This window comes from Myotis nattereri, assembly GCF_964212035.1.
Source record: "Myotis nattereri genome assembly, chromosome: 15".
Taxonomy (NCBI): Eukaryota; Metazoa; Chordata; class Mammalia; order Chiroptera; family Vespertilionidae; genus Myotis; species Myotis nattereri.
In genome coordinates this window covers 23,398,819-23,423,841 of record NC_138090.1, presented here as the reverse complement: position 1 = coordinate 23,423,841, position 25,023 = coordinate 23,398,819, and the positions used below count along the sequence as shown (strand labels likewise).

Sequence of the window (25,023 nt, the reverse complement as noted above, 5' to 3'; positions counted from 1 at the left end):
CATTAGCATCCGGTCAGGTTGGGCTGGACGCGGCGCCCCCTGCAGGTACTGAAGTGTACGTCAGCGGGGAGCTGCTGCCAGGTGAGGCGGGAGGGTTGCAAAACCCTGGGATTCCTATGAACAGGTAGAAGGTGTTGGTTGTGCTTCCAAGAACTTGACATCAGGCAATAATTGGAGAAGAAAAAGTGATGCGTTCAGAAGTTTTACTTCCCAAAGATTAGAAATAACTCCAATGTTCAACAGCAGCAAAGGCGACATTATGTTAATTACAGCTGTGTTTTATTTAGTTTACCATGTGCCAGACACTGGAGAATGCATTTGTCATTTAGTGTCTTGTTATGTCCTCAAAACAGCCATAGCGGGTAAGTACTATAAGTTTTCCTCCGTTTTGCAGAGAAGTAACTAATTAATCCTAGGTCACATTATACAAACGAAAGGATTGTTATAATTGATAGTTAATCATTTCAGGGAGGCTGTATTTACTTGCTTGTATTTTAAAGGATAAGATTTGATTACTATATGGGAGACAGTATAGCTCAGGGCAGGGTTCTAAAACCTAAGTACCTAGAGGGACTAGGTAGGTCATGTAGATGAGAATAGTAGGTCAGGTATAGACAAAAGGGAGGGGTAAGGACTGCAGTGAAATGAGAAATAAATTTTTTGTTTAAAGGGCCGCCATGGCTCCCGCACAGCAGTTGGGCCCAGCTCGCAGGCCCCGCCTCTTAACACTGCACTTCCGGCAGAGGGCGGGGCCTCCAGTGCATCTTTGATATCACTAGATTTTTCAATATTTTTATGTGAAACCATTCAACATTTATATATTAGCATATGTATTAGTTTTCTACTGCTGCAATAACTAATTTCCACAAAATCTGTGGCTTAAAACACAGATTTGTTATTTTTTTAAATATATTTTATTGATTTTTTTACAGAGAGGAAGGAAGAGGGATAGAGAGTTAGAAACATCGATGAGAGAGAAACATCGATCAGCTGCCTCCTGCACATCCCCCACTGGGGATGTGCCCGTAACCAAGGTACATGCCCTTGACCGGAATCGAACCTGGGACCCTTCAGTCCGCAGGCCGATGCTCTATCCATTGAGCCAAATCGGTTAGGGCACAGATTTGTTATTGTTGAAGGACCTCAAAAAGAGCCTGGAGGCTTTGGCTAGAAATAAATGATAAGGACTTATTCAAGGGTCTTGGAGTTTGCAAGCTAGGAACGCAGCAAGGCAAAAAAGTGTTCCAAAGCAGAAAGAAAAGGTAAGTTCTTATAAGAAAAAGTACATTCTTGAGAATTATCAGTCTTGCATTCTTAGCCTTACAACTGATCCAGGATGATTATCAGTCATATGTCATGGCAGTCAGGGTGATGGATGCCAGGAGGTTTGGTCACATTCTCTGGTCTGGATAATGGATGTCAGGTGGATGTGTATGTGAGTCCTTCAGAGGGTAATCAGGTAGTCTGGGTACCTGAGTCCTTCAGGGCATAAACAGAGGGTTATCTAGAAGTCCATTTGTAAATCCAAGCATTGACACAGGAATGAAAAGTTAAAAAAAAGTTTGTTACCAGGTTAGAACAAGAATGGAATCTTTTATGCCTCAAACTTCATGTTAATTTTAACAGCTTAGTTAAAATGACTCCACCTTATATATTCCATCTTCACTCTTTCTTCATTATTTGACAGTTTCAGAGATTAGAAGTCTAGAATGATCCTAGCTACCAGACCAGGATCAAGGAGTTGGCAGGGCTGCATTTCTTCTGGAGGCTCCGTGGAAGTAGCTTGCCTCTTCCAGCTTCTCCAAGTCAGTAATGGTGAGCTGAGTTGTTATATCACTCTGATTTCTTCAGTAGTCATATCTCCTTTTGCTCTCTTCTCTTCCATTTTTGAGTACCCTAATAATTACATTGTGTGCATTCAGGAACTCTCCTCATTTGAAAAATCCCTTTGCTTTTAAGGTAACATACAGATTCCAGGGATTAGAATGTGGGCATCTTTGAACAGGGCGTATTATTCTGCCCACCAAAGGAATTATGATTTAATAAGTACTGTGGGCCAAAAGAACTCCTATGTGTGGGACAGGATCCATGGGCTATTGTTCTTTTCAGCATGGAGTCTAGAGTGCAGGCTCTGAGGTCTGCCTGCCTGTAGTTAATGTGGGCTCAGCCACTTACTAGCTAGGGCTAAGCTTTGTTATTCACTGGAGTAGAGTAAGACTAGTAATGCCGCCTGCCTTGAAGGATTGTTATGAAAATAAAAAATGGATATAAAATACTTAGCAGTGTCTGCCATATATTTAAGGACTTAATTAGTGTTAGCTAGTATTCATTTTTAGAGATTCTACCTAATGTAAAATTAGATTCCTAATTACAAAAAATACAAAAATCCCACTGCATTATTCTGAATCAATTTCTTTTCCCTAATTTTACATTAGGCAGTAAATATGTTGGCTATAGAGGTCCTTGAATGTATAATTACTGCTCCATCTGTTCTCAAGACTACATTTGAATACAGGATGTGTGTCTGGATCATCAAGACATAATAGGTAAGAGTTCCTTGTATTCTCATTTCCTTAAGCAGTTACCTCTGTCTGGAGGGCCTCCGTGTGCAGCCTCAAGTGATTCCACTATAGACTGGATAATATGATTAGCATCTTCTTTCAGGTTCCAATTGCTCACCCTTGCCAAGCACCAAGGAGAGCTGTGAGCTGTGAGAAGCCAACCCAGGAGCATGCAACACCTCTATGTAGACCTGACACAGCCATTCAGGCACTAAGCAGAAGTGCCTGCCCTGTGTGCACAGATGCTTTATTTTATTTATTTATTTTTTTAATATATTTTATTGCTTTTTTACAGAGAGGAAGGGAGAGGGAAAGAGGCTTAGAAACATCGATGAGAGAGAAACATCGACCAGCTGCCTCCTGCACACCCCCACTGGGGATGTGCCTGCAACCAAGGCACATGCCCCTGACCGGAATCGAACCCGGGACCCTTGAGTCCGCAGGCTGACGCTCTATAATCCACTGAGCCAAACCGGTAGGGCTGTGCACAGATGCTTTAAATCACAATGGTGATCCATAAGAAAATTAGCATTAAGCCCTTGCAGACTCAGTGCCTCACTCTAAGATAACCAAAGTGTCTTTGCTATTGCTAATTAAATCTAAAAACATATTTTTCACATAAAACCCCTAGTCTGTAGAAAATACCACTGTATTATAAAGCATACTTTAACTCCTTTTTCTGATTGTATTTATGTATCTTTACAGTAAGCCTCTTTTTGATTTTCATCAAAAGTAACTTATGTATCAGTTTTTAAATATCTTTATTCGCAAATCAGTATAAAATTGGTCAGTTTGAATGTCATATAAAATAGATTATAAAAAGTATATTTACAATGAAACCATTATTTTATATAACTAAATCATCTGATACACTACCTCCTGCAATAACTTAATGGAACCCAAGTCTACCCTCTAAATGTACGAAGTTTAAGATTCTCCTAGAAAGTTTTTGAATTGGGTATAGTTTCTTGGTATTTCTTTATGTGATCCAAAGCTTAAGAGAAAATACCTAAAAACTAGCAACTGGAACCAGACCTCTCTAGGATAGAGGAGAGACAGGAGTGAGAAAAAGGACATCCTGTCACTCAAAGACCCACAACTGCTATGCTTTGCAGGATATGAGGAAGAGGGAGCACACAGAGGAAGAGGAAATAATCATTCCCAACAATTATACTGAACATTTTAAAATTGTCAATATTAAGGGTTCATGTTTAAAACAGTTAGCCATGAAGTGAAATATGTATACAATATAGTCAGGGAGATGTGATGCTTACAAACCACATATGTCTTATTTATCTTTAATTTTAAAATAATTCATTCTTTTTTGGGGTATACAAGTGAGCAATGGAGAAAGTGGTGCATCTGCAATACCTGAAATTAAAAAAAGAAAAAGAGACAATTAAAATAATCACAGGACAAAGATTTGAGTCAGTTTAAAAATGGGCAAGATCATGGACCCTCATTACGTGCAGAAGCAGAATATCCAATACGGGGTAAGATGGGATACCAGACTGGTCATGAGAAAGCTCAAAGGTAATTAGTCAGCAAAGGGAGGTTTGAATGTAGGTATGCTGTTAATTGTTCTAGCTTGCAAAATAAACTGACTACTTACCTGCTGGTGCTAAGGATTTCAATGCTTCCAGAAGATTCGGGCTAGAGAACTTTACTAGGCACCGGAGAGGTTCTTTTCTTTCAGCCAAGATGCCCCTATTTAAGTCACTTTTGAATTTTGTTTCAAGCTGTCAACAAACATATTTATAAATGACTATTAAATATATCAGTTGGAATGGCATCATGTAACAAAATTGGATTACTCATTTCACTAATTATTATCACCAAGAAATACAGGGCTTAATGGATGAGAGAAGCATTAATTTGCTAACTGAAAATGTAGAGGGCAACCAGCATATCAAACGATAGAACACACAAAATGCTAAGTGTGCACAGTGCCTGACACACAGGAGCCCTTGGATGGCAGTTTCGCCCGCAGGTGTCCTATTTTGCATTTTTTTTAAAAAAATATATTTTTATTGATGTCAGAGAGGAAGAGAGAGGGAGAGAGAGATAGAAACATCAATGATGAGAGAGAATCATTGATTGGCTGCCTCTTGTACACCCCCTACTGGAGATCGAGTCTGCAACCTGGGCATGTGCCGTTGGCCAGAATTGTATCTGTACAACCTGGGACCCTTCAGTCTGTAGGCGATGTTCTATCCACTGAGCAACACCAGCTAGGGCCTATTTTGCATTCTTAATGGAAATTTAGCACTATCTTTTGTAACCTGTTATTTCAATATAAAAATGTCTTGTCTTTTGAGTCACTATCATGATTTCTTTTTTACTTCTCATTATGGAAGATTTAAAAAAAAAATACACAAGTAAGGCGCACAGTATAATGAGTCCCATGTGCATATCACCGAGCTGAAACAATGATCAACTAATGGTCAGTATTTTTTCATTTATTACCTTTCTTCCCATTCCCTACAGCCCACCCACACTGGATTATTCTGAAGCAAATCCAGGACATCACAGTATTCCATCTGTAAATATTTCAGTATGTATCTAAAAACACCTAAAAAGGACTCTTTCCATCCCCTTACATTACCACACATAAAAAAATTAATATTATCAAATATCCAAGTATTGCTAATTTAATAGGTACTTGGCTCTTAGATTCTAATTTCAATTTCTTTTAAAACTTGAAGCGATCCTTCGCATTTAGAGGCAGTATGCTGAAATAGCTGAAGTCTGAGTAATGCCGGCAACTAACTCAAATGGCTCAGCATCAAGAAAGAAAAAGAAAGCAACTGTGGCAAAATGTTAACAACTGGTGAACTGAAGCAAAGGGACATGGATATTCACAGTAATATTCTTGCAAGTTTGCTGAAGGTTTGACATTTTTCAAAATAGGAAGTGAGGAAAAATTAGTAGCAGGTATGCATCAATGTGCACCTTGACTTATAGAATAGAGCCATTCTAAGATATATGTAAAGGGAAATTTTGTAGATTAAATCTTCTGTATACTCCTTCAGTGGACCTCTAACTTTAGTGTGCAAAATTAGCTAGAGAGGGCTTGTAAAATCAGATGGCTGGGTCCCACCTGCAGAATTCTGATCCATTAGGACTGAAGTGGGGCCGAGAATCCACATTTCTTATCTATTCCCAAGTGATGCTGGTACCGCTGGTCCAGGGACCACACTTTGAGAACCAGTGTCCCACAGTATGAGCTTTCTAAAGGAACTGGATTAAAACTTGCCACTCAGGGAACCAAACTTGAAAGGTGTTAATGAGCTATTCGTACTAAAAACACATAAAACCAAATAAGCATTAGGCCTAAATGAGCAGATCTATGGCAGATTTGAAGTGTGGCCTGTAGGGGCACTAAGCAGAAAGAATTTTAATGAGGTGTTTAAGGGGAGGAGAGTGTTGTATGAGCATGAGTATGAGATTAATGATCATGACAAAACCTTGAATTCTTGTAATGGTGGCAATGGGCTTGTCCCTGACACTGGTCTTCTTGGTGGGCAGTGGTACACTTCCGGGATGAGCTAGGTTTACAAAACTAACTAGGCTACTGGTTTTTTCTCCATGTGATATCAACTGGACTATGTAATGACTTATTCACTCTTTTATTCAACACCCACTGCATTGTAAGTATTGTTCTAGGTATGGATGGATTAGAAAGGTATAGCCTACAATTTTTTCACCTCAAAAAATAATAGATCACAGCCAGTTATAATTAATTGAATTAATATGAAAGATGAAATGAAAAGGCAAATTTAAAATTTCCAAAGGTCTTCTTTAATAGAGAAACTTACTAAATATTATAGAAGTCTATTTTAACTCATAAATTGATTATATAAAATTAAAGTGACAAATGAATAAGAAAGTTTCTTAGAACCAGTTCACTTAGATGTTTTATTCTCTTAAAAAAATATTGATAACTGTAGATAGTTTATAGCAATGTCCTACCTTATACTGTGCAAATTCAAGTCTTGGTTGAGGATAGTCTCCAAAAATTTCTTGAGTCACTCTTTGTACTCTGTCTTTTTCTATTATGTTTTCATGAATGATCCTTGAATCCACTATAGATGGAAGATTTCAAATAAAAGAGCCGTTAGGAGTATATTTCATCCTTAAATTATCCCCTTTTTAATTCCTAACCTTTCAACTTGCTTGTATAATTTAAAGATAATGTTTACAGGTTCTTCTCTTGATTGTAATATTTTCTTATTGTAGAAAAATTGGAAAGCACTGATAAAAAAAAAAATAAAAACCACTCATAATTCTACCACACAGAAATAAGTACTGTTAACATTTTATATATTCCTGTATAGCCCTTTTTCAGAGAATAAAAAGTGTATTTTTAACTGGGATTATAAAATACACAAATTTTCTTTCCTGCTTCCTTTACTTAACATGAAATCAATAGCCCTTCCTATGCCATTGGAAAGCCATTAAAATGTTTCAGAATGGCTGTACCATTTCATTTTATTGCCAACAAATTGCTAAGAGATAGAAAAATTTTCATTTTTAAAAGTGTACTTTCAAATTTCAGTTTTTGTTTTAAAACACACATACTGTTTATATCTAGCCCAAGGTTTCTTTCTTGTAGAGGTGTAGTAGCGTTGTGAGTTTCAAAAGTCTAGAGAAAAAAAAGAAAAAGTGAATGTTTTCCTGATTTTAACACCTTGAAGTACAGCTATTATTTGTTTTAGTACATAAAAGTATGTCAAGTTTTACCTATTTTTTTTTTTTGTTAATCCTCACCCAAGGATTTTCCCCCTCAGTGATTTTTAAAGAGAGTAGAAGGAACACTAACGTGAGAGAGACACATCGATTGGTTGCCTCCTGTACACGCCCTAACTGGGGCCGGGAATGAACCTGAAACCCAGGTATGTGCCCCTGATTGGGAATTGAAACTAAGACCCTTCGTTGCTCGGGCCAATGCTCTACCACTAAGCCACACCAGCCAGGGCTCAAATTTTATATTTATTTTTTCAAACAAGAAGAGATTTGAGCCCATATCCAGGCCGAGTGGAGCATTTCTCCTAGAGCAGGATATTGGCAGAGACATCTAGGGTAAGCAATGTGGCTGTTTTGCCTGAGTAGCTCTGTCTGTATTTTGTTATCATAAAAATGGACGTGGAAGAAATAGGTGGTGAGTACAAAAGCTAGAGAAATCAGGGCAGAATTTGCAATGTGAAGTTTTAGCTTTATGCTATGTCTTTATAACTCCAAAAAACTCACTGAGATTCCTTTTGTAAAAATAATTTTCCTACTAAAAGTTTGAATTTCTCAAATCCCTTCTCTGACCTTCCCCCACTAAAGCCACTGTTTTTATAATTAAGTATTTGACAATGTGTATTTTCCTAGGAGCAAAACAGTTGATAGCAATTTGATGGGAATGTGGTTGGTAAGAGGGGAGGGGGCTGCTATGGGAGAAAAATCATTATCTAACTTCTTAATGTTAGATATGTTTTCCTTAGAGGGCTTACAGAGAGCCATTACTTCTTTCTATGTAGAACAGATGAAGTATATAAATATAGGGTAGGGCAAAAGTAGGTTTATAATAGTATTAAAACACAAGAGTTTAGTCTTGTATTATTTATTAATCATTGTATTATTTTCCCTGTTAACAACTGTAAACCTACTTTTGTCTCACCCTGTATAATATATCTAAGAACTCAAAGATATACATAGGGTATTAATGACCCATCTACAGGAGTCTGAACATATGAGCACACAGATACCATGCACAGGAGCAAATAACCCTGAACCTGTAAGGCCAGATCTATTCTTATAATTAAAAGTAAATGATACATTTAATGCATTTAAATAATTTTAACAAATAAATAAATTGTTGGACTTAATAAACCAATGCTTTTTCCTTAACTTCTAATTCCTGTATCACCTACTGGACTGATGGGACAAAAAATTAATTCTACTTTTCTCTTGCAATAGAAGAGAGTAGTAGAATTAATTTTTTTGGAATTAGCTTAAAAAGGCAGTAAGTTATTCTAAAGAGAAAATAAACTCTAATTAGAATAGCTGATCTGGAAACTGGGATCTAACAGACTCCAATAAGTAATGAGCAGTATAAAACACAAAATATGATCATAAAAAGATGACAGTGAGGCATTTCATTATTTTGTTTCCTGTAATGTTAACTAACAAAGTTTTCTCTGCTTCAGTAGTACCTGAAGGGATCTCCTTTTGTTGTAGGTGAACTTCCCACCTGCTCAGTGGCTTGTAAAGAGAAATGGACACTTAACTTTAAACAGTTACTGATGGGCTCACCTGATTATACTGTTTAAAAACAACAGCCTTAAGAGAGTCCAGATATCGGCTTCTGAAGTCCATTTTCACAATCCGATGGTGTTTGCTAGCAACTGTCAGTGCCTTAAAGTGAAAGTTAGAACGAATATTAGGATTACTGTGTCTATTCCTGTATTTACAGTATTTGTCAAAGTAAAATTAAGAGTGGCAGTAAGTGAATACTTTCTACTTGCGAGTGAAAAGAGAAACCCAGAAAAATGTAATCTCATGTCCTGTTACTCAGCTTTTTTAAAAGACAAAAAAAGGCTAATGGCATTAAAATGATCATAAATGCAAAATCTTTTATACCATTTTTAGAACTGTGTTCCTATTTAAAGTTAGGATTTATAATACCTTAAGTTCAGACTTAGGAATAAACAATGAATACTTAAATGTTACCATTTTGGAATACCAGTCATCTAATATTACAATGATATTGCCACACTAAAATGCAAGTATGTATACTTTAGGACAAATACTGAAGAAAAAAGTACATATTAAATGCAATTTATAAAAGCTTCCCATTATCTGGAGAAGCAAGTTAGAAGGCAGAAACAGAATTAATAAAATACTTACCTGGAACTAGAGGATAGAGATAAGTTTGCCTTAAGATTCACAGTGGAAATAAACATTAGCTTGTGAGGCAATGTTTAAACTAGCTACGGCAGGGGCGACTCATCTGGCTGTAAGTGGATGAACCACCACTGCTAGTATATATTAAGGAGGAAAAGATCCCAAACATACAGAAGCAGAGTTAAGTGTTAAAGGGAAGTAGAAGCATGTAGCAGAAATCCTTCTGCCATTTCAGTAAACAGCCAAGGAATTTAAATGACAAGCAAGTCTGCCCACCAGGATCCTAAGGCTTGTAGATCCATACTGTGGAGTGCTCGCTCTACTAGAGATGATGGAGCCTGGATGGTGGAGCTGCTCACCTACAACCAGCTTAAGTGGTAGCTCTGGCACCAACTGAGGTGCCACTGTAGTTGTGAACAGAGAGTGGAAGCAGCAGCGGTTGCCAGGCCTATGTAGGGATGGCTTATTCGGGGGAAAGATGCTAGGAAGCCAGAGCTATAACAAGAAGCAGGCTGTGAGTAGACGCTCCTTCTTGTGCAAAGAATGTAAGGAAAATGATTACAAATGAAAATAATGTTCATTAATAGGCAAATTATGCAGTCACAAAAAAGTTGTGAGGTGTATCAGATGGAAACACATGGAAATGTTAAAAAAGCAAACGACAGGTGATATGCTATTCTGGTTTTTGTAATAAAACATCTGAAAGGAAATAACAAAACTGTTAACAGTAATTATTTTGGGTAAACAGGATTGGGAAAAAGGATATGAAGTTTTAAAAGACTAAGGGTTGATCTTTAAAGACCTCTGTGTTGGTTGAAGTTTTACATTAAATACGCATTACTTCTAGATGGAAAGACAATAATGAAGAGCTCCGAACCAATGCTTATACCACTTTCCCATATGCAGAAGAACTACTCTTCCTTATTTTAGGAAATCAAGAATTACATGTGGCATTTTACATAGCGCTTAAACCTACATAGACCTTTGAGATAAGATAATACAACTTTATAGCTGTAGTAACTGGTTCCATACCTGACCCAGAAGGGGAATGCTGCTCCTCAGCCTGGAAGAAGAAATGAAGGCATACGGAGTCTGGGAATAGTATACCACGTAAGTAGGTTTGTACTGGTTTGGCTTTTTACACTGTGTTCCCCAGGCAATTCGAATCCATACTGCATTCTCTTCAGCGTCCTTGAAGGTGACTGATACCTTATTAAAAAAGAAAATTTAAGTTTCCTAATTAAAATCTTGTAGCACCAACACGTGCTTTCTAGGGGTGAAGGATGTCACTGTAATCTTCCACACAGTCTTGTCTCCTACTTTTCATTACAGTGTTTTGGGAATCTTTGAGAAAATATTTTGTGGTTGTTTTATATATTGCTCTGCAAAGTCTTTTGGAAGAAAAAAAATTAAAAACCTACAATCATGGTGTGATACCAGAATTTTTCAATAATTTCTTGGGCTTGTCCTGAAAAACTGTTCCTCTACCTGTAAGAGTTTATGAAGGCAGCCTTACAAATGATATTTTTATAAAATGGAGCCTTTTTTGCATGGAACATAGAACTAGGGTGCACTATTAAATTTAATAGCAACACTAAAATATATACTAATATATATAGACTTAAAAATATATTAATCCTAATGCTTTTATGCATTTAGCTGAGATGCTACAAATTAAAGGAAAGTTATGTGCTGAGAATAGGAAATTCTATTTGGTTTCCATTTCATGGATAAAATGTAGACCTTCCTAAACTTTTAAATGTGACTATCAGTTCGTCTGGAATTCAGTAGCCTACTCTTAGTTATTAGCTCCCCCTTGACTCAGCTTTCCCTCGGAGCTCAGACCCTGCAAAGGCAGTACTTGAGACAGGTGTACTTGGCTGGCCCATGTCTCTTCATTCCCACCCTCTTATACCTTACTCCAGTAATTTGGTTGTAATGTGACTTCTGGCATTAAGAAGGCAGTTGCTTTGACTTTGCCCACTCTTTATTTGTCTTTTCCAAATCCCCTTGGTGCATGAGACAAGGAACCCTCCCCAGTCCTGGGCGTGGAGGGTGCATAGCTGTCTGACCCTCCCTGAGTGAGCAGCACAGCGATTGGTCCCAACAAGTGGACTGTTACTGCCTTGAGTGGAAGATAGGGTCTTATTCTCAATAGCCTCTGGGTGTCATGTTACCAAAGTAAAAACACCTGTAAAATCAAGACTAAATAAACTATATGGAGGGAACACTTTAACTAGAGAGAGAAAACTGGTAGCACTCAACATAGTCAAGTAGTCTCTCTAGCCCAGAATGAGAATCTTTTAAATGAGGGCTCCAAGAAGCCCGTGACCTCCCTAAACTGGATGCAGAGTCAGGTATATAAATATAAGTGTATGTTTTCTGGAGAGACATGCTGTATCACATATCAAAATTTTCATAAGGGTCTATATCCGACCCAAAAAATATTTAAAAAAATCAATGGGCAAAAAAAACAAGATGTCCACAGAATCAGTATAATTCTGAACAGTGGCCTCCAGGTGTTCCATCTCATATTCTTATAGCAAGATCCTCAGAAAAATGAAGGGGTGGTGATGAAGGGACTCCTACATGAGGGACAAGAAATATTTCATTCCAAGAGTTTTATGCTTAAAGATGAGCATGGAGAATGGATGTACTTTTACTAGGATTTAGGCATGTTTATAAGCATTAGAGTAGGCATCAGTAGACGAAGGGGTTGAGAATGTGAAAGAAGAGAGAAAAATCAAGATGTAGGCCCTATGAGGATGTAGGAGATGGGTTCAAAGCCTACGAAGAAGGGTCATTTTAAGAAAGGAGAAAATATGTTCACTGACAAGTGGATGCGTAGAAAGAATGACAAGTTACAAAGGATGAGGCAAAGTGATGGAAAGATCAAAGAATTGTGTATGAAAAAAGAGGGAACACTACTACTCTGAGGACAGCCATAGCATGGCAAATGTGATTTTTTGGCTGCTTTTATATGTAAGGAGGACTGAGACAGAATAATGTGCACAGAGAATGAAGGAGAGTTTGCCCAAACCTATGACAATAAGGTGGTACTTGTGGAAATGGAATGGCAGAAAGATTCTGTGGGTGGTTTTAGCTGCTCTGACCATTACAGGAGCCACCAGGCACCCAGGGCTATTTAAGTAAAATCTGTTGCAGTTAAATAAGATCCTCAGGAGGGGAGCCCAGCCCATGTGGCTCAGCAGTTGAGTGTCTATAAACCAGGTGGTCACGGTTCAATTCCCAGTCAGAGCACATGTCCGGGTTGTGGGCTGATCCCCAGTGTGAGGCGTGCAGGAGGCAGCCGATCAATGATTCTCTCTCATCACTGATATTTCTATATCACTTCCCCTCTTCCTTCCGCTCTCTAAAATCAATTAAAAAATATTTTTTAAAAGAGAGAGGTGAGCAGAAAGTTTGCATAATAAAAAGTTCTTTCTTGTTATGAACTACAATAGCACGGAATATTATTATTTGAAATTCTTACAAATAAAAAAAGGTAGTAGCACAGATGCATGGAATTGAATTTCATTGAAGTTCAGAAAGATTTTAATCTTACATTTTTTAATGCTCTCTGAAGAATTTTCTTAAATGAACTTTTGAATTGTTTTATATCAAAAAGATCAATATCTTCACCTGTCAAAATGAAAAGAAAAATCAAGAAAAATTAAGGGAGCTACAATGTCTTTAATAAATACATTTCAAAGACCCTAAGGCAAGCATTTGTATAACCTCAAAGAGCAATAATATTCAAATCACAGAGATGCTGCTGGTACTCTGACACAGCATTGCCAAATATATTTTCATTTTCCCAAAGAAGAGTAATAATCACCTCATTTTGAAAAAGAAGTGATTTAAGAGGAACATACTGCTATTGATTTTTAAATAGCCAAAATATCAAATGTAAATGTTTACTTAATTATTTTTTAGATAAGTTCTTTATTTTTTAAAATCTTTATTGTTGAAAGTATCAAATATGTCCCCCCTTTTCCCCATTGAACCCCTTGGCCCACTAAATGTTTACTTTAAAAGGGAAAATGTTACCTGGTTCTTTAGTCATCTGAAAAACATCCCAAACTTTCTGGTGCCGATGAAATTGAGTATCTGAGAGAGGGAAGAAGAACTTATTGCTATTATATCATAGAACTTTTAAGTACTGTGCTTATGTATTACTATTTTCTCCACCTTCATGTTATTAAAAATAACATGAAGGTGGAGAAAATAGTAATTTATAAATTCGGTTATACATTTTTATTCCAAGATAAATTTTACATGGATGAAATTTACTCCAAATAAAACACGTCATAAAGAATTACTCAATCTAGTAGAGCTTTAGCATTTACTCTTAAGTCAGATCATTTATTTTATTTTCACACAGAATGCAGCATTATTGAGCATGCCAGGGATGGTGTGCTCCCCATAACTGGTGTGTGTACTAGCTGGCTGTTCCTTTGTCTGGAGCATTATTCTAGCTCATTGCATACTTCATTCCTGCACCTCATCTAGTCTCTAATAAAATGCCTCCTGATCACCCTAACCAATCTGACCCCCCCTCCCCACCCTGCTTTAGTTTACTTCATAGCACTTACCATTATCCTATAGCACATCATATATTTAGATGGTCATTTGTATACTGCTTGTCTCCCCAACTAGAATCCTGTGGAATACACGACTTTGTCTTGTGCACTGTTGTATTCAGTGTCTAGACACTGGCTGGCAGTCCGTATTATATATGATGAATGAATGAATGATATAGAAGACACCTTTCAGGAGTTATAAACTTAAGAGTGTCTTGGAGTAAAAATGGACCTAGGAAGTTATTAAGTTCAATCCCACTACATTATCATCCGGCTTTACTGTCCCTGTACTGACCTCCATCTGCATCCCTGAGTCTTTGCACCTAGGACCAAGGTGCTCTGCATCCCATAAAAAGGGGCTGTTGACCCCAACACACAAGGGCACCAACTTACTGTGCTTTTTGTACTTTCTGTCCTTCCTACAGTTTAGTGGGTTTTTTTTGTTTTATATTTGGTGCCTGGTGTCCCCAGATCTCCCTCTCACCCCATTTATAGCAATGGCCTGACAATTCTTGATTCCCTAAGTTTTGTCTAAACAGGTGTAATCTGGCACAATGTGATACCTGCCCAAGAGACAGCATCTGAAGTGCTTTTGTTCCTTTCTGGTATTTTCTTCTTGATTCTGTATTTCAGAGTTAAGATAGCCTCCTAACTGATCTCTGAATAAGGTTGTTACAATAATAATAGAAATTAAAATTTTTGTTGTAATGATTCCATTAAACATCATGCAAAAGTTCATGATTAAGTGGCAAGGACTTAAATACATGAAGACACTTCCTCAAACAGAACACGTCCTAGGCTAATCTATGATCTTTGTGACATACACGGTCCACCTCTAGTGTTCCCTATCTTACTTAGCAAGGGGCTCCACTGTCCTTCTAGTTGCACCTATAAACCCCGGAGCCATGTGTGCTCCTCCCACTCAGTCCCCCTAAACCAGTGGTTTCCAAGCGGTGGTCTGCGGACCACTGGTGGTCCGTGAGGTCCGAAAGGTTGGTGACTGCTGCCCTAGACCACACCACGTGCAAAGTCCAGTCAGTTTTAATCCTTACGTCCCTTACAAAATGCACTATAATAAGAACAAATTTTCAGAAATATATTTTCAATTCTATTAATATGTACTTATATATGCCTGTCACTGTGATAAGAACCTTTCAAGCATGATCTCATTTAACCCTCACAACGATCCTGTGCTATATTATTATAATGTTATTATATTAACAGGTGCTATTATTATTTCTATTTACTAGTAGAAGTCTGGGGCCTAGAAAGGCAAAATGACTTGGCAAAGGACACAGGACTGGTAAGCAATAGAGCTGGGATTTTACACACCAGGTCAACTTGAGCCCTTATCTACAATATTACCTCTCTGATGAAACTGTATTGGTTCAATATAAATACAAATCACCAGAACTTACAAATAATGTCTAAAAGGGCAGCATCATTGACATTCGCATGCTTCTCCTGAAAGAAAAGGTAAAATATTCAGTAAACATGGCCATCAGTTTGATTCTACCCTAGAATCACAGCACATTTTAGAATTGCTTAGGACAGACTATGAGCACCCTCTCAATACTTTATTAACCTGTCTCCGATCTACTCTCCCGTTAAGTAACAAACACACCTTCTGATTCATGTTTAGTACAGGTACTTACACCTGTTCTCCCACAGTTTACTCCTCATTCATCACTTTTAATTTTTGTTTTGTTCTTCTCATCAACAGGGTTTCTTAACTGGGCACCACTGACGTTTTGTGTCAGATAATTCTATGTGGTGGAGAGCTGTTGTAAGACATTAAGAAGCGTCCCTGGCCTCTATCCACTGGAATCCAGTAGCACCCCACTCCTACCGTTTTGACAACCAAAAATGTCTCCAGACATTGTACCCTCCAGAAGACAAAATTCATCCCAGCTGAGAACCACTATTTTATACATTATACATTTATATGTATGCCTAGCATATAGTTTTTTTCAATGTGCACACAAACATCTAATTTACTCTTTCTAATGGCTGAATAATATTTTATGTGGAGTATAATCATCTTCTATGGATAGTTGTTTGCAATTTTTGTTTTTATAAACAATGCTAGTTAACGTCTTTATTTATATATATTTACATATTTATAACTACATACATATGTTTATCAATTATATTTATATACATTTCTTTATTTTTTATGATTTTACCCACATTAATTTCCAGAAGTGGAACTGCTGGGTCATAAAGTATACTTATTGAAAAGTGACTAAGGGAAGGGTATACTGGAACATGGGAATTCTTTGTACTAGCAAATTTTCTGAAAGTCTGAAATCTTTTTAAAGCAAAAAGCAAATAAACAAATAAATACATGGGAAAGAGTATCTCTTTCTACACAACTTGACCAGCACATCTGAGTATTATCTTTTCATCGTGGACAATCTCATAGGTATAAAAAGAATGCTGCTCATTACTTGTATTGTCTGTTTTTTTCTCACATGGTATTCACTTTTTTCTTAATGATTTGTAAGCAGTTTTGATAAGCTGAAAAGCCAATTAAAAATTAGTGTCCTCTCCACTATAGCAGTATGTAGCCTCAACACTTCACAGCTTAGCAGCTGCCTTAAATCCCTTTTGGACAAAGGGAACAAAGAAAAAAACCAAAGCATCAAGTTCAAGGTTAATCATTTTGAACATTGTTACCTCACAAAGCATAACCAAGTCATGAACAAGAGATTCCTTTCTCTTCCGGAAGTTTATGGTCTGCAGTTGACTTTCAGGCAAAAAATCCCAGGCTTTCAGGATTGTCATCATTTCAGCCATTGGGATTTTCAAGATGGTCCTCTTGATAAACTCAGCAACAATTTCATCCATTTCTTTGGCACTGTAATAAAACAAAAACAGCACAAGTTTAACTTAACAGTTGATTTTTTTAAACATCGTATTTTTAGCCTGAGATTTTGATTTGTAGGTCAAACACCCAAATGTTTATTGTTTCTCAGGCAATCTGCAAAGTGTTTTAACAAGAGGATTTAATAACTTTCTCCTTAAGCTGTATATTTAAATGTCTTTCAGAGTTTTTAAAAATTAGTGCTCTCTCTCCTTTCTTGGCTAGAGTATTTTGAACTTTTGAAGGCAATAATATGGAAACCATTCATTCATTTACTAATTCATGTAACAAATTAAGGAGCACTTATGCATGCTAGACACACTCAAGTCACCAAGTAGGGCTTGAGATTCTGCATTTTAGAGTGCCTCAGAAGATTCCAAAAATGTTGGGTAAAGTGTGTAGAATGCCATTCTGAAGAATTTTGGTAGAAAGAGCGCACTTAATCTCACTAACAAAGTCGAAAAACTCTTGCGTAAACTCTGATTCCCTGTGATGACCTAATTTCTTATTTTCTAGCATGCAGCTCAGCTCCTGGCTTATAGAAGGTGCTCAAGATATATTTGTTGAATGAACGCACGACAAAAAAGAGCCCTTTTAAAAGTGACCTTCCTGTAGAACTACACCGCTAAAGAATTGCAACAAGGAGCATAAGAAGTAACGCGGGAGGCTGCATGGACCTAAGAGGACGGACGCCAAGGTTAACTGAAAAATCAAAACACCCAACACTGGGCAAAACAGCAATCTAAGGCTGGGCTCGCCGAGCAGGCCGTCACGTGACCATTCGGAGCGGCTCAGCTCTGACGCACGCCTTCGTAAGCCCCGCCCCCATAGGGCGGATGTGAGGTCACGACCAAGCGTCATAGCCCTCGCCAGCCTCAACCGTAGTTCCAGCCCTTATGCCTTCAGCCGAGACCAAGCGCCAGTCCCCCGCCGGGGGGCGTGTGGCAGTCCCAAAAAGTTGCCTCAGACGCTTGGGATGTGGGTTCTCGGGCCTCCTCCACCCTCTGGGGCCCGCTTCCATGCTGTTAGGGGCTCTCTTACCGCTCACATCGCCAGCCGCCTCACTTCTTACAGCTGTTCCCGCCCGCTGTGCCTTCAAAGCCACCAATGGCAGTCCCCGCAGCCCTGGAGCCCCGCCCACTGGGGGGGGCGCAAACTTTGGACTCTCTCTCCTTCGCAGGGGGCCGCGTGGGGGAAGCGGCAGAAGTGAAACTCGGCGAGCTCTCACGTCGTTTTTCTCAGCAGAGAATATTGCTTAAATGCAGTTAATCTCAGACACGGCATCTGACTTGTTGGCTCAGGTTGTTCTTTAGGCTTCACCGTGCCTCTGTGGGCTGGCTCCCCCTTCAGTTCCCCCAAAATGGGCCCGTCCAGGCCGGGCGGCGCATGCGCCTCAGAGGTGGCAGGCGGCGGGGGCCGGCCCAGCGGGTCAGCTGTGGAGGGCGTAGGAGCGTTCTCCTTGCGGACTGACGGGCTCTGGCGCCCCGGCCAGCGGGACTTGGGGTGAGGCGTGCTCGCTGGTGAATTCCGCTCCAGCTCTTCAGGTGTGGCTGTGAGGCGGTGAGTCTTGGGAGTCGGGGGGGTCAGAGGAACGCGCTCTTTCCTACCGCGGCGTCCCGGGAGGCCGCGGGACACCCACCTGTCCCCGCTCTCGAGCGCCCCTCGGCGTCGCGTCCTGTGGGGACTTTCCTGTTGCCATTGGAGGTTGGAACCTGGAAGGCCGGGTCCTCGGGGCGGCCGTCGCCTGGCGCCGGGGATTTTGTCAGAGTCGCCACAGGTGCGTCCTGAGCTGCCCGCCCGCAGCTCTGGCTGAGGACCTGCTCGTAGCTGAGGGTAGGGGTGGCCTCGAGCTTTCCCTCTCCTGCCGTCTCTCCCGTCGCTCCCGAGCCTTCTGACCCAGCGCGGGCTTCTCCCTTCCCCGAGCCTCTGCGTCCACGCCTGAAAAATGGGTATAAACCCGTTGCATCGATTGTGAGAAGTGATGTCCTTAGCACCGTGTTTGACACGGCGAGCGCTCAGTACAATTGCATGGTTATTGCTCTTGATTATGTAGTTTAAAATTTGCCTGTAGAAGATAAAAGCCTGCAAAGGCGCATCTCCGCTGCAGTGAACCTTGGCACCGATCCGTCTTGCGATGGGACGGTCCCGTGAGATCCCCGTCAGTACATTGTTCAGGGAATGCGCCGTCCATATATCCCTTTCATCGGGCTTAAAGATGACCGTGCCCCTGGTTTCACAGTGGGCGCTGTAAGTAAACCCGAGTTCCGGAAACCTTTATGTAAAATTTTAAACGGATAGAAGAAGTTTGTGCCGGTAAAGGAATTTTGTTGTGACCCCCCTTTGGATCTCCTTTCCTATACATACAGGCTTTTGCACTCGTTTAGTTGATTTTAAATGAGCCTTATTTCCATCCTTAAAACAAAACAAAACACACCACTCTGTTGAGGTCTGAACCAATTTTCAAATCTATGATAATCCTCAACTCAACATTCAACAAACAATTACTGAGCAAATAATTGTTTGCTCAGTTGTATACTAGGTGCAGTTATAAGGATGGTCCCTCATTAGCCTGTGTGTTCTTTGGGGTGTATGGACTAAGTCCCCCCACTTCTCCCCGGAAATTCACCTGACGGGGCAGAGCGCTCAGCACCTGGTAAGTGCTGGTACGTGTTCAGGGGAAGCTACAGCTTGACCCATTCCTTAGGAAAGGATGCGAGGAAGTCCGAGCCCTGCAGTCAGTCCTCCCTGAGCCCCGGGGTTGCTCTGTTAGCGGAGGGGCCGGTCTGTACGTTGGGCATACCAGGCACTGAACAGCATTTGTTTAGATGTGGTCACTTGGCAGCTGTGATAAGTACAAGCAGGTAGGGTAGGTGGCCTACTGTTATCTGCTATGTTTGCTGCCTCTGCTAAATATGGTGCATTATTTAAAATGATAGTTGGAGAAGCGCTAATTTAACTAATTCCAGTGCTTTCTGAAATGTGGGCTTTAAGAATGTATTTTAGAAAGCTTTAAATACTGGTTTACAGGTTTGTCTGGAGAACAGATTTTTTCAGAGGTTTTTGTGGTCCTGCTTTCTGCTTGTTTTTAAAGTGACATTAGAAATTGCAACTGTCGTGTAAATTTATTTTTGGTGCAGCCACACAATAGCAAGATCCAAAGAAAACAAAGTGGCATTAAAATAATAATGGGTTTTCAAACTCCTTGTAATTATAGGTCTGCTAAATGGTGTAATTGGAAGGCTTACTCCCTTTTCTTTATTAGTTATGAATTGCTTACTCTTGGTTAAGTTATTTCCTGAAATGGTGCCACCTGGTGGTTGAAATCTTCTATCATAGAATGCTCATTAGGAATCTTTCACCTCAAAAGTCTTGGTAAAATAAGGTAAAGGAGTACATATAATATGACGAATTTTTATATTGTCAGAGTACCCTACTGCTTTTGCTCACCCAGGTTACCCCAAAATAAAAGCTAAAATTGCTTTTTATGGGCCTACTAGCCATTTATCAAAATATCAAATTGTCACAGCTGAACAATTTTAAAAATTTCAGCTATTTTGGTATCAATGTTTGCAAAGTTGAGGAAGTGGGTGGGGTTAGCATGGGGAGGGGAGTTTTGTAATTGTGACAAGTTAACCCTTCTGATGTTTTCTAAATGCGAGTGGGACTGAAGGTTTGTTCTTTAAATGAATAATGATGAGCTTTATCCCCCTCTTTCTCACTGCAAACATCCATGCTTGAAGGCTTATCACAAATGAATATTCCGTTCCCCTTTGTTTCAGTGGTGTTCATAAGTACCTTGGCACTACCCTTTTGAAATTGTTTTTTGTATTCCTAGTAGTAACAGGTGTTTATCATTTGAGTGTGAATTTTGTTTTTGGAGCTGGCTTAAAGTCATTTAATTGTGAGCTTAGATTTGAGAAGAAACTTAAGAATGTAATGTCAGAATATACTCTGTGGCATCCTTAATTGATGTAGCCAGTCTCTTTTGGGCACGTTTGGACAATAACCAAGAACTTTATACAACATGGCATTTCATTGTTGGACAGCTCCATGAAGATGACTGCCTCTGTAATTTCCACCTTTTGGTTTATAGTCTTGTTCTTGGAAACACCTCAGAGTAAATTCAATTCAACCTTTTCTATTTTGTGACAAAGCATTTCAGATATACAAATAATACTTTACATATGTCACACACACTGTTCCCTGTTTCAGAGAGTCACGTATATGTTATTTTAAACCTCATGATAACATGGAGGTATAGGTTAAGAGTTAATTCCCTTTTAAGAAAGAAGAGACTTAGGTCTTATATCAAGTAAATAAAGTGATATAACTTGTGAATAACTGAGTCCACAATTTTTGCTTTCAAACCATTTTCTCCCATCAAATCCATTGTTTGTCCAACTTAACCAAGTTGTATCTTTTATCTGTCTCCTCTATTGGGGATTCCCCTACATTGGTAAATATTGTCAATTTCATTCATGGTTTTCTGTTTAAATCTAGTGTCAGAACCATCACCATCCTGAGCACTCTCCCCAGGAATATTTAAATAGTAAATATTCTGGACATAGCAAATCAGGATGGTATAGTACTGCTCTTTTTCTTGTTGTAGACAGACCCTCTGTTTCTAATAATACAGGATAATATTACAAGTATATTGACTTCTTTGGAAACTAGGCCTAGAATTAGTACCCGTTGAACTCGTAGCCAACCAAAGGCTCTTTGGGAAAGAGTAGTTTTTCTAACGGAATTTATTTCATTCACAAACTACTGGGAAGGTATGTCTTTTCTGTTTTGAATGTGGGAAAAAATATGCTGTGATAAGAGATGAACTGCTACTTACTTTGTAACGGAGGCTTAGTTTTGCCATGGAAATGTGGGGAATGTATATTTTGACCTACAAAAAGGCAATTTCTTATGATTCAACTGAATTTTAAAAGGTACTTCCTGTAGTTATTGGGAGGATTATTAAACTTGTGCTTAGCACATAGTGTTTTAACAAATTATTTTGTACATTAATAATGTAGCTGCCGAAACCGGTTTGGCTCAGTGGATAGAGCGTCGGCTTGCGGACTGAAGGGTCCCAGGTTCGATTCCGGTCAAGGGCATCTACCTGGGTTGCAGGCACATCCCCAGTGGGAGATGTGCAGGAGGCAGCTGATCGATGTTTCTCTCTCATCGATGTTTCTAACTCTCTATCTCTCTCCCTTCCTCTCTGTAAAAAATCAATAAAATATATTTAAAAAAAAATAATGTAGCTATGTGCTTATGGCTTTGAAGAAACTTTAAAAATAAGCATTGGCATATATGTTTAGCTTTACTTTATAAAATTACTTTGAGTTATACTAGTGTTATTAGAATAGGCTTTAGAAAGATTTTTTGAGAGAGAGAGGGAGGGAGAGGAAGGGATGGGAGAGTTGGGAGAGATGGGATAAAGAAACATTGATTGGCCACCTCCTGAAACCCACGTATGTGCCCTGATGGAATCGAACCAGACTTTTTGGTGTACGGGACAGTGCTCTAACCAACAGAGCCACAACAGCCAGGAGTAGAATAGGCTTTTAAAGATAACTAGTGAAAGGTATCAGCACTTATTTAAGTGTGTTCTAAGAATAATGGTATTGTTTTATGGTTAAACTAGAGGCCCGATGCACAAAACTCGTGCAAGAGCAGGCCTTCCTTCCCCCAGCTGTTGGCACTGGCTTCCCTCCGGCATCCAGGACCCAGGCTTCCCTTACAGCCTGGCTTTATCCGGAAGGTTGTCCGGAAGGACGTCCAGTCTAAATTAGCATATTACACTTTTATTATTATAGATATTTTCATGATATTCATTTGTGCTTATATACAACATGCATGCATGTTTTTATCTCTGCAACCATGTGTCTTCTCAAGTGTTTACTATGTCAGTTAAAAAAGTCATTTTAGTAAATCATAAGTTTGTTCCTGAACTGTAAAAGCACACATTTGAGGGCTGATTGATAGATATATGCAAAAATACTTTGTTAAATATATTTATAAAATAAAACAGAGATATTTGCTAGGTGACTAAACTATGTACAGCTTCTTTCAGAAGAAAAAGTGAAGCAGAAATCAGATAACGGATACTATACATAACAGCGTAGTGTTTTGAATCTGGCTTTTTTTTCATTTAGCTTTGTGCTTTTGAGGTTCATCCACATTGGCACATGTGTTAGTTAATTTATTTTAACACATTGTATGCGGGAAACATATTTATACGTTTTATGTATTTATACGTTCTACCAGTGTAGTAGAGCGCGGGACACGTATTAGTACGTTTTTTATAGACTAGCGGTAGAATGTGGGTAACGTATAAATACGTAAACTAAAGTTATCGTAATTTTACTGAACGTTGCCATTTGCGCAAAAAATTAGCAAAAATGGCCCACACCACCTGTTAGCGCGCGATAAAAACTACCCGCAAACAATGTGTTAATTGACAAATAGTATTCCATTGTGTAAATATACTACATTTGTTTATCCAATTACTTGGTTATTGAACATTTGGGTTGTTTCCAGTCTTAGCTATTATAAATAACTAGAGGCATGGTGCACAAAAATTTGTGCACTTGGGGCGGTGGAGGTCCCTCAGCCCAGCCTGTGCTGTCTCACAGTCTGGGACCCCTCAGGGGATGACCACCTGCTGGCTTAGGCCTGCTCCCCAGGGAATTGGGCCTAAGCTGGCAGTCTGACATCCCTCTGGCAGACCAGGAGCCCTCGGGGGATGTCCATTTGCCAGCGGGGAGCAGGCCTAAGCTGCAGTCGGACATCCTTAGCGCTGCTGAGGAGGCAGGAGAGGCTCCCACCACCACTGCTGTACTGGCAGCTGTCAGCCTGGCTTGTGGCTGAGCAGAGCTCCTCCTGTGGGAGCTCACTGACCACCAGGGGGCAGCTCCTGCATTGAGCGTCTGCCCCCTGGTGGTCAGTGTGTGTGTCATAGTGGCCAGTCATTCCCAGTTGTTCTGCTGTTAGGGTCAATTTGCATATTACCCTTTTATTATAGAGGATGTTGTGAACATTTACATACATATCTTTTGTGTGGATATACAGGGTGGGGCAAAAGTAGGTTTACAGTTGTACACTAATCCTATCTAATAAAAGAGAAACATGGTAATTGGCATACGACCGCTACCCTTCCCATTGGCTAATCAGGGCAATATGCAAATTAACTGCCAGCCAACATGGCGGCCAGCAGCTAGGCAGCTTGAAACTAACATGAGGCTTGCTTGCTTCAGTGACGGAGGACTCCAATGTTCCCCGCCTGCTGCTTCAGGCCTCTGAGCTGCAACTCTAAGCAACTATGTAACAAATATAGAAGCTAAACAAAACCCCAGAAACCTGCTTTAGTCCCGGGCTTCAGCCAGCAGGATCGCAACATTGTAAGCAAAGGCCAGAAACCTACTTTCAGCAGCGGAGGCCTAAGAGCTGGAGCCAAGCCTCAAAGCTAAGGCTGGCCCAGAATAAAAAAGAAAAAAAGAAAAAAAGGAGCGGTTGGGAGCTTCAGTCACCCCCAGCCTGAAAACAGCCCTCAGCCCCTCACCCAGACTGGCCAGACACCCCAGTGGGGACCCCCACCCTGAAGGGTGTGTGACCAGCTGCAAACAGCCATCATCCCCTCACCCAGGCTGGCCAGGCACCCTAGTGGGGACCCCCACCCTGATCCAGGACACCCTTCAGGGCAAACCAGCCGGCACCCACCCGTGTACCAGGCCTCTACCCTATATAGTAAAAGGGTAATATGCCTCCCAGCACCGGGATCAGCAGAGCCGCGAGGCCTCCCGGCACAGGGATCAGCGTGACCGTGACGGGGCAGCGCCCAAACACCCTGATCGCCCTGCGGCTCTGTGTGTGACAGGGGGCGGGGCCACAACCTCCCTATCCGCCCTGCTCTGTGTGTGACAGGGGAAGGTGCCCCAACCCCCTGATCAGCCCTGCTCTGTGCCTGATAGGGGGGAGCTCCCCAACCCCCTGATCGCCCTGCGGCTCTGTGTGTGACAGGGTGCGGCGCCCCAACCCGCCCCCCCCCCCCCCCCCCCCGTACACGGGCCCTGCTCTGTGTGTGATGGGGTAGAGCCATAACCTCCCCATCGGCCCTGCCCTGAGTTTG

The 25,023-nt window shown here is 40.2% G+C and overlaps 2 protein-coding genes across 8 annotated transcripts in view; one reads left to right on the top strand and one right to left on the bottom strand.

The window, feature by feature from the left end:
- The first annotated feature begins 18 nt into the window (after window positions 1-18).
- CMC2 (C-X9-C motif containing 2) overlaps window positions 19-25,023 on the top strand; it is a 40,062-nt gene continuing 15,057 nt past the window's right edge. For 2 of the 7 annotated variants that reach the window (XM_081108615.1, XM_081108611.1), the window contains exon 1: window positions 18,310-18,445. The gene's annotated coding sequence lies outside the window, so the exon portion shown is untranslated. Of the gene's footprint in view, window positions 82-18,309; window positions 18,462-25,023 lie in introns of those variants that run through there. The other 5 variants (XM_081108613.1, XM_081108609.1, XM_081108612.1 and 2 more) reach the window with 4 other exon arrangements.
- CENPN (centromere protein N) lies at window positions 2,853-18,571 on the bottom strand. Its single transcript, XM_081108608.1, has 11 exons — window positions 17,943-18,571; window positions 16,715-16,895; window positions 15,454-15,499; window positions 13,503-13,562; window positions 13,018-13,094; window positions 10,485-10,661; window positions 8,862-8,963; window positions 7,143-7,206; window positions 6,534-6,646; window positions 4,174-4,300; window positions 2,853-3,932 (listed from the first exon to the last, which is right to left on the bottom strand). Exons 2-11 carry the CDS (start codon window positions 16,883-16,885, stop codon window positions 3,850-3,852), a joined length of 1,020 nt encoding a protein of 339 aa, XP_080964734.1. The 5' UTR covers window positions 16,886-16,895; window positions 17,943-18,571; the 3' UTR covers window positions 2,853-3,849.